This window comes from Peromyscus maniculatus, chromosome 5 (assembly GCF_049852395.1).
Source record: "Peromyscus maniculatus bairdii isolate BWxNUB_F1_BW_parent chromosome 5, HU_Pman_BW_mat_3.1, whole genome shotgun sequence".
NCBI classification, from domain to species: Eukaryota; Metazoa; Chordata; class Mammalia; order Rodentia; family Cricetidae; genus Peromyscus; species Peromyscus maniculatus.
Window position 1 is genome coordinate 108,670,806 of NC_134856.1, and position 10,319 is coordinate 108,681,124.

Genomic DNA, 10,319 nt, shown 5'->3' on the forward strand with positions numbered 1-10,319 from the left:
ATTCAAATTATTAAATATACATTTTTACAAATTGTCTAAAGAAAAATGTACATATTAAGTTCAAGACTGAATTTTCTATAACTCTTCAAATCATGATATTCAGCTACCACAGCATTCTATTCATGTAAATCATCATGCTATTGTGGAAGGCACTGTCTGTGAAGAGTTTACATTATAAACACAAGGACCTGAATTTGAAATTCAGAAATAATGGCACCAGGTATAGTGACTTGAACTTGAATTCTAGCAATGGGAAGAAAGACACTCAAAGATCTCTGGATATCTGTCCATTCTTTTATTCCTAATTAGTGATGTTCAGCTTAGCAAAGTAACTTTTTAAAGTGAAGTTAACAGTATTTCTGAGAGTGATGCCATGGCTATAATCAAGTCAGTTTAAGTGCAAACATATGCTCACAAACACACATGCATAAAGATATATAAACACCTTAGAGCACCACAAAATCAAAGGTTGTGTGTGTGTGTGTGTGTGTGTGTGTGTGTGTGTGTGTGTGTATACCTATTCAACAAAAGTGCATGGATGTAACAGTACAGCCTTAGTCTTACATCAGAACACCAGGAAAAAAAAACTACTAACCCTAAAGAATTCCCTGATAATGACCACAGTGATAGTTGGTCATTAACTGTCCTGATGGTGAACTTAGAGCAAAGCTGTCTATGTGCAGGGGATCCTTAGACTAAAAATATCAGTTTCTCTAATTTCATCAGAAATTAAGTCAAGAAGAATTAGTAAAGGAAAATGAGCTTGATTTTCTTCTTTACATCTGCCTAAACTGGGAGAGAGTGCAAAATGTAAATTTCTCCATCCACCCATGCCCGGGGAGATCCTACAACTTCTGAAACTATTTAGGACACAGTTGAGAACATATCTAAGTCTGACTGTGATGCTGAGAAATTGTGACTACCTTGAAGGTTATGTGACCCCTACATTGTCCCTGCTCTGATGTACAAAACCAATTGCAATATATAAGAAATTTGAATACCATTGATCTGCAGAGTTATACTCTGGGTAGACAGAGGATAGGAACTTCTCATCTTTTGGGGGATTGCTACTGAGCAAAACTGCTACATATCTAATGAATACATTTTAATGTGTCAGTGAAAAAAAGTGATAGTTTGATAGCCAAAGAGTAGGGCACAGTCACTTTGGCTAGATTATAATGAGAAATTAGAACTAAACCAGAGAATGGTGATTACCATAGAAAGATTATGGATGATCCAAGTATTTAAACAATCAAGATGGGCTAGGGGGGAAAATCTGTCTTTCGAATCTAAATGTCACAACAGTGGCTTTAAGTCAAGCAGATACTAAGGCATCCAAGTATACTGTGAAAATATCCCTCTTGTATTAAGAATATGAAAGGGAATGAGTTATATTGATTTATGTTTATATAATATAGAGGTTTACTTCAGGATGATTTATAGGCAAACATGTTATTGTAAGTAAAGGGAAATGTTAAGATAGAAAATTTACTGGATTTGTAAAACATCTTGAAAAACAATAAACACAGTAGTGAAAATAAAATTATGCAAGGGACTCCTCAGGCCTAAAAAAGAAATGCCATATATATATATATATATATATATACATATATATACATATACATACATATATATATATACATATACATACATATATATATACACATACATACATACGTGTGTGTGTGTGTGTGTGTGTGTGTGTGTGTGTGTGTGTGTGTGTGTTAACTGAAATCCCAGGGTCAAAGTTGGTTTCTTCTCTAGATCTTTTTCCTGTGAGGTACAGGATACCAAAACTTTATCCATGTTGCTGCCTCTGTTGTTCTTTGCACAGCAGAAATAAACGATTAGTCCAAATCCTAAAGAATTTGAATATTTTGCTCAAGTAAAATAAAATTTTTGAGCTTCTATGATATAGAATCTTTTACAACTTGGAATAACTTTCATGGTGATCCTGGTCACTATGTAGCAACTTCAGGATAATTGCCTAAAATTTCTATAATTCAGTGACATGATACAGCCATCAGCAACATTGGTAGCGTGTAGTAAGTAGGAAAACTATGGTACAGCAGTTGCCAGTGCAACCAACGATTATCGGGTATGTTCTAAATCTCAAGACACATAAAACAATCAATATGTTATATTTTAAGACAGCAAAAATAAGGTGCCTAAAAATGTCATGATCTGCATTTATAAGTAGACTTTTCATCAATGGGTATGAATTTCTTGTCAAACTGCCTTCTAAACATTTGTGTTTAGACCTGTTGATTACTGGAACTGTTATTTATTGAGATAAATATTTTACAGTGTTAATGGTTGATTTATGTGGAGATAGGGTAGGTTGTGGAAACCATTTATCATTACCAGAAACACTAGGAAACATTGCAGAAGACATAACAGACATATAAGACATTTAACTAGGGAAAAAGTTTGGGAAAGTCTTTTCTCCTGCTTACGTGAAAATAAGTAACCAATGAACAGAGGTGGCTTTTCTGATTTAGAGAATGACTTGCATTCTATAGACCATCTGGGGAAAATGCAGTGTGACAAATATTGACATATAACTGTGGTAAATGTAAAGAGGATGTTAATAAACCCTGAGGGAAGAATGTCGCAGATTTATAGACACTGATTCAATCTGGCCCCCAGCTCTGTCTGGCTTTGGGTACAATTTGGTGGTATATATGGGAGGTGGAAAGTTGACTGAAGACAGCACTCAGGTGAAGCAGCTTTCCCGAGTTGAAGTTCATACTGTGGTGGATCAAGATGCCGCTTGCTTTGACTTTACCAAGCTCTGGTAAGTAGCCATTCACTGGGTACCTCTTAGAGTCTATGTAACCCTTAGTGTATATTACATCAAGTTTGTTTGTAGAGTAGATTTTCTTTGGTCTGATCTGCTATGTATTTTGGAGGGTACTAATATTTGCTTATGCTTAATCTAGAGACAAGTAAGCACACAGCTGAAAGATCTCTCTATATTCTACTTTCTTGATTAAGTTTGAGCTCAGATTTTTTAAATACAAACTTCCTTGTATTGCAGACACAGGCAATTCTCAGAGTTATATTGTGTTGTCTTTATGAACAGGAGTATAAAATGGGACACCATTACTGATACTTAAGAGTCATCAGTTTTATAATCTCTTCCATTTCAAAAGTCACAGTCTATACTAAAAATAATTCAACTCAGCTGCATGGTGGCAGTGCACACCTTTAACCCCAGCACTGAGAAGGCAGAGCCAGGCAGATCTCTATGAGTTCAGGGCCAGACTGGTCTACAGAGGAAGGTCCAGGATAGGCACCAAAACTACGCAAAGAAACCATGTCTCGAAAACAACAACAACAACAATAATAATACACCTTAAAGTGTTCAATTTATATTATAATAAATTAGTATACATTGAGAAAATGAGAATAAATAAGTGGTAAACTGCTTTAAGCACAGAAATAGGAAGTTATAATTAATTTGTGTGCTCAGCTTGGATATCTGCTCACATGTATCAACCTGAATAAACTATCAAATCACCTCATTCTTAGATGATATATACAAGGAAAATGAATTAGTTGCAATAATAATGTATTTAATAAAAATGAAAGACAACATAAATTCTTTAGAATTTCAGATGTGTGCAGATAATAACTTGAAGGCTGTGGTTCATGTTAAATCAAACTCCATGTGTTTGCAAATTTGAAAAGCTCATTTGGAGCAAATGCAAACTGTGAAAAGTCTCCCACATGTCAAACTTTTACTGGAAAAATGTTGCTATCTCTGTATTTTACCAGTTGTAAATGTGAATGCTCTCGTAAGGTATATCAACCCAAATCACATAGCAGAGGGCCCTCAGAACACATTCCCAGCTTGTTTAACTGTTGTAACCTGATTTGTATAGATCACCTCATTGCCATTTCTCTGACAGCAGGGGTATGTATGTTGCTGATGGTGTCAAATCTGCTCCTTTGGGAGCATGTGGCCTCCAAACCAAGTGGCTTTGTGTCCATTGAAGACCTGTATTATCGAGGGGTTGATCAGTCTCATGCCACATATTTTCTGGCTGCAGATTTATACCATGAATTTGTAAGTAATATTCTTGCCTCTATATTCTTTTCTAAAAGTTCCTTCACATAGCTAATCACTAATTAAATTGGAATGAGTCATGTATCCAAATTCAAATAATTCAATTTATAGGTAATAGAAAGTATCATAGAGCAAAATGTATAAAGGGCAAAATATAAAGTTTCATAAAATCTCAAAAACTGTAAAGAATTCAATGATATTTCAAATTTTCCTTTACTAGCTTTAACAATAACAACTTTGAATTTCTTCACTGGAATTTTTGGTTTTGTGGTCATACACCCTGGGTTCTGTCTTCATTGGCATTCCTGACTTACTGATCTGAAGATAACTAGTGCAGGGGAACTGAAGTTAGTTGGGTGAGTGGAGAGAAATAAACCTAAGGAAATTGAAATCATGTAAACAGTGAAAAACTTAATAAAAGAAAATAGCTACAGATAAGTTTGTAAATCCGAACAATCCCAGCTTATCATTTTCAGCAATGGGTATCTTAGTGGAATTGAAGGGCTACTGTAGACACACAATAAATTCCCTCTTCTTCAGGGATATAACTCATCTATCAGGGCCTGTCAGTGAGGAAACAAAACAAATGTCCATTGAAAATTGAGCATATAGATTTCATATCTCTATATTTATAGGGAATATACATTCTTGTTGTTATTTTCTCATACTAGTTTTGTCATACCTCTTATTCTTCTCTCCTCATCTATTAACTGCACAACATTTCTAAGAATGCTTTAACTCTTTTAAATTCTTTGATAGTTAGAATTTGTATTTTCTTATGAAATGTCTTAAGCAAGGATATCCTTCATATCATTAGTATAGAAACTTTAAATATTTATGTGAAATCTTACTTCAATCATTGCTGAATATTTCTTTAAAATGTATCTAGAATTGAATGGTTAATTGCTGATTGTAACAACATTTGTGACTCCTACATTTATCGTGAACTTTTTATTTTATTTAAACATGGTGATATTTGAGATCCAAGTTAAGAATGATCAGTTCTTATTTAAAAAATCAGTTTGTGCCAATGAAAAATAATTATTTTAAATATGGATATATTGTAAAAATTCTATGACAGTCAGCCTAGAAAAACTGATACTTAAAGATGTAAATAATTAGAAGTTTGGGTGCATCTTAGTGCTTTCTTTCCAAATAATAACATTAGCAAGTACAATAGCAGGGAGCAGTAAAAAGGGCAAGAGATTGAGAGTATGGTCAAGTAGATTGCATATGAAAGGGGGATCAAAGGTAGGCAGATGGGGTTTCCATCATTGTGCTGTTTCAATTTTTGTTCTTAAATATCAAAAATGTAGGGTTAGCAAACATAGCATTTTGTTTCTACTCAATTCTAAAGCCTCAGTAAACTAAATCATTTAATTTCTTCCAGGACATGAAATATTTCAATAGCAGTTGGATCAAGTACAGGACGCTCAGCCCATGCCACACTGCTTCCATCCATACTCCACAATCTCGAGAGGAAGCCCATGAAACAAAAGTAGGTTTCCTCCCTGTTTTTTAAGAAACAGATTATCCTATACAAAGGGAACTGTGCTCTGTGTAATTACTAAGCCAACAAGAGGTGTGGTAATTTCTGATCCAATAGATAAAAGATGTGACTGTCAGGGAACAATCACATCATATAGATAATAACATTAGCACTAACTAAAATGCCTGCCAAATCATATTGTCCCAGAATTTTAGTTGTCTTATAAAAAAAACTATTTTTACCAACACCTTCTGCTTTTCCCAGGGAACTTTTGATCTGAACTGGACACTTATTTTTAATATATAAATATACATATAGAGTAAGTGCTAATCCCTTTGTTTTCATGGAATATAGCACTAAAGGATTCTCCTCTGGGATCACATTACTAAACTAAGTCATATGCCCATTCTCCTTATTTTTCTAAACTCTCCTGCACCTATTTCTGTTCCATCCTAATTTATACAGTCTTCACTGACTGATCTTCTGCCTTTTCCTACCTACATCTTAACTGTACAAAAGACTCTTCTCTATACTATATCATGTTCCTCTGGATGACTTCTGTTTTGAAGACATCTATATAACTTTAAAGATTTCATGTATATGTGTTATGATCTCTTCACTCTGGCTACCTGTCATAAACATCAGTTTTATTTATATAAACTTAATATATATATAGCCAATTCACAGACTATTTCTGCAGTCAATCAGGTGTTATCAAGACAAATAACTCATATACATGATATTCTTATGAATAAAGTGTGTTTATAATAAAGAAAAAAGACACAGAACAAAATATTTATACAGATTGCTTTTCTACACAACATGAACAGCACACTGGTGAAAATGAAATATTTAATGTTGATAAATAGCCTCTGATAATAGTACTTTTGAGAAGACAATGAACTGTGGCTCCAAACAGTATGCAGAAGTCATTTCCCTTGTACATCAAGTAACAATTTATACTAAACTTCTTTCATATCATGTAAACATTCTTACTCCTTTTGTTTAATACTGCTAGCAATAAGTTGGTTATCACCATTGGTGCCTCCATTTCATTTATAAACTTTTTATTTATATTATAGTTGATTCTTCTTTAGTCTTTATTTTCATAGCCTGTAAGAGTACTTACAAACATTATAGTAAACTAAGATTATAGATAACTAAGGAATTTATTTTGTATGACTCTAGCCTTGTATTAACAGTTACTAGATCAAAATTCCATTCTGATTTCTACCAATGCCTGGAATGCTTTAAAATATTTTTTCTTCTGTATAAGTCAATATGCAACTCCTCTAGAATCAAGGGCAGCAGGAATCATGCAGATACAAGGAAAGAAGGATTTGATTTTGATAAGTATTTTGTCTGAAGTCACCTGTTTTAATATTCTACCACAGTAAAAAATTCTCAAGTAAGTAAATGAGATACCAATTTGATGCAGTAGTATAGAAATGATTTGAAGCTTTAACTCCTGACATTGTTGGCATCTATGTAATATCCATCGTATTTTGGACACCTCCTGAGTCCTGTAAACGTAATTTTCTCATAGGCAGGGTAAGCAATCAAAGAGAACAATTCAAATAACTAGGACAAATGGTAGAATGTAAATGAAAAATGAAATATGATCATTTTGAACAGTCAAAATTATTAAGACCCAATTTGTTTTATTTAGCAAAGTAGAATTCAGTAGCTGAAATTTTATTTTCAGGTAATATTTATATATTTTGAAGTCATTAACATATATTACTACTAATAAAAATACACTGTAGTTTGCCTCCCTTGTGAAAAATCCACAAGTGTCTATCTTCACAGCTGTATGTCACTTAGTTTAAGGTGATATTCAATGATGTTTTCCTAGACTGAAGACTTTCTCAAAACAATGATCAATATTTCCCATGCCTGGGAAGAACCGCTGAAACTCCTGATTTCTGCAGTGCCCACCCTCCCTGGAGCTTCTGATAAAATGCTTAAAAGAGCCAATGTTGTGAGGAACAGAACCCGTGTGCTTCAGGAAGGAATGAAGATCATACTTAGCAGGGTAAGTTGTTTCAACATGAGTCTTTGGTCAATCTATTTATAAATTTGTGAATTATGCAATTCAAAACGAATTTTGAGATTCTCAATTACACGGTCACTTAATAAGCCCTTAGGACAGTGATCTGTAGAAAATAGTTTTGTGTCTCATAGTCCTTTCAACAGTAGTTTTCCTGGATGGGATGGACACTACAGCCTAATGTGCAGTTGATCATATAACAGTCGCTGCTGGGATTGCCTGCACACAGTACGTTAAGTGAAATATACTGCTCATGTTCAAGGATTCAATCGAGTATATAAAATGTAGAATGGATTTACCTGAAAGGAAGAAAAGGATCAGGACACTCTACCAGAACTAATATGGTATGAAGGACACATTAAGGAAAGTACTGAGAACATGTAAAATTCCCCAAAGGGAAGGTACTAATACTAGCCTTTTCATGGTCTTTTACTTAATTCCATATATGTATCCAAATAGCACCTCCTGTCCACTTGTGTATGGATCTATTTCATCTGAGATCAGTGGCATGTCAGAAAATACATATGCTTGTCTTCAAATTATGTTTTGGTTTCTAATGCATTTACCCCAATTTCCAGGATTTCTCATTATAAATTTATAGTCTTTTGTGTTTTACCAAAATTAATTAAAAATTTACATGGAATGTGCACTGGGAGATATCTCATGTCTGTAAGTGCCTTCCTTCCATGTGTAAGGACTTGAGTCCAGTTCCAGAATTTGTGTCAAATGGGTTATGAGGTGTCTTCACTTTGTAGCCTTTAGAATAATGACTTAATAAGATCTGCCATAAGTTCCAGATAAAAGTAAGAACAGCTTTCTCAAAAATCAAAGTAGATTTTACTGGAGGAACTTTACCCAAAATTGACCACTGACATCCAAATCATGCTTATTACACAGAGAGAGAGAGAGAGAGAGAGAGAGAGAGAGAGAGAGAGAGAGAGAGAGAGAGAGAGAGAGAGAGAGAGAGAACAGAACTCATGAGGGGATAATGTGAATAACACCTGTCCATTTGCTGTTTAGAGCCAGAAGAAAGTTGAAAATGATCCCTACCCTGCCTGGTCTGGACTGGCAGACTTGCAGTCACCTGATGAAGACACTCGCCTTTTTACCCTTTATAACCTGGTCCGCTGCCTGAAAAGGGATACTCATAAGATCGACGCTTATTTTAAGTTGCTGAGATGCCGAGAGGTCTTTAAAAATGAGTGTTTTACTGAATGAGTGCTGACTGCATAACCCTGTAATGTCCTGCTGACATGAGCCTTGTGGAACCAGAACTGTAGTGCTTTTATTTCTTCTCAGTGCATGCATGGCTATAATGGATTTCTTTTATACAATAAAATCCAACTCTTTAGAAACAACAGATTTAATGTGAAATTCTAAGTGTCTTTTATTTCATTTAATATAATATGGATTAATATAATGACTGATGTACTCAGTCAAAATAAATCAGAAGTATTTCAGTGGTTAATGAAAATGAGAATATGAGAGCAGAGTTTCAACATGCTGATGGTTTAGAGCTGGACACCTGAAAGCATGATGGAACACTAACAAATAGGAAGATATCACCAAGAACAATTTTTCTTGAATATTCTATGATATAACTATTCTGATTATGTACAAAACTCTGAGGTAGTCACATATACAGCACTTTAGAGAAGTAGTAAATAATTATAACTCATGTTTCCTCTAAAAGGGTACTAATAATCTCCTATGATATTATGATATACACATTAGTCCAGGGTAATCCCAGGATAAGCCTGGTTTTTATAGAGGATTCATAATTTCAGCAGGAAGATTCATGGCTGTATCATAAAGGACCATGGATGTCAATGTAAGTATTGAAGGCAATTTGGAGACTGAAAGAAATACTTTATATGTGGAAAATAAAATAAAATTAATCCAGTTTTGGGGTTTGTGGACTGGTGAAGTTGGTAGACAAGGACTGAGTCCAGGAAAAATTTGAGATATCATGAAGTCGTTACCCAAAAAAGTCAATGTAAGAAAGTCAGCTTGGCTAAAAGGAAAGAAACAGATTAGCAGGAACATCACTAGCCACAACTCTAGGATAAAAGAAGCAAAGATTGAAAGAGACAAAGAAACTGAAGACTAGAATAACTGAATATTGGAAAACCCAGAAGAAGACAGTGAGATAAATAAAGCTTGGTGTAAATATTCATGAACTTTCTTTTCCTGTATTTTATTATTCTATTTGCCAGAAATTACCAAAAATATTCTTAGGTTAGTAAATAATAAACCAACATACTCAGAAGATTTTACTATGGCTCACTAAAGCAGTCTTCAGTGATACGGTTTAATCATTATTTTCTAGATGGTAACTCAGAGCAATGGCAATAACCTGTATTGTTTGACAGTCTATGAGGCCTCTCATTGGCCAACAATTTTGATAGAAGTAACCCATTCCTAACAAGAGGTCTTTTACTTGTTAACTTGTGGTGTCTAATATGGATATGGTTGTCCCACCATTGAGCTTTTTAAAATATATGCATAAGTTTATATTTTAGGAAACTTCTATATTAAGATTCCATTTAGCTTTTTAAAATATATGCATATGCTTATATTTTAGGAAACTTCTATATTAAGATTTTTCAAATTCTAGCATGTGCACATTTATATCTTTATAGAATCCTGGCATTCTGTTGTTCTTTGGTCATATGACATTACTGTGAACTGCATGTGTTAATTTTTCT

At 34.1% G+C, this 10,319-nt stretch overlaps 1 protein-coding gene across 2 annotated transcripts; it reads left to right on the top strand.

Moving 5' to 3' along the window:
• Positions 1–2,688: 2,688 nt before the first annotated feature.
• LOC102908528 (prolactin-3D1) lies at positions 2,689–8,973 on the top strand. Of its 2 annotated transcripts, none has more exons than XM_006995417.2 (5): positions 2,689–2,797; positions 3,915–4,072; positions 5,463–5,570; positions 7,417–7,596; positions 8,632–8,973. In XM_006995417.2, the coding sequence occupies exons 1-5, from the start codon at positions 2,767–2,769 to the stop codon at positions 8,827–8,829; spliced, it is 675 nt and encodes a 224-aa protein (XP_006995479.1). In that variant the 5' UTR covers positions 2,689–2,766; the 3' UTR covers positions 8,830–8,973. The 2 variants fall into 2 exon arrangements, with proteins under 2 accessions (XP_006995479.1, XP_076429201.1); XM_076573086.1 differs by having other exon boundaries at positions 2,696–2,797; positions 3,918–4,072.
• The last annotated feature ends 1,346 nt before the right edge of the window (positions 8,974–10,319 follow it).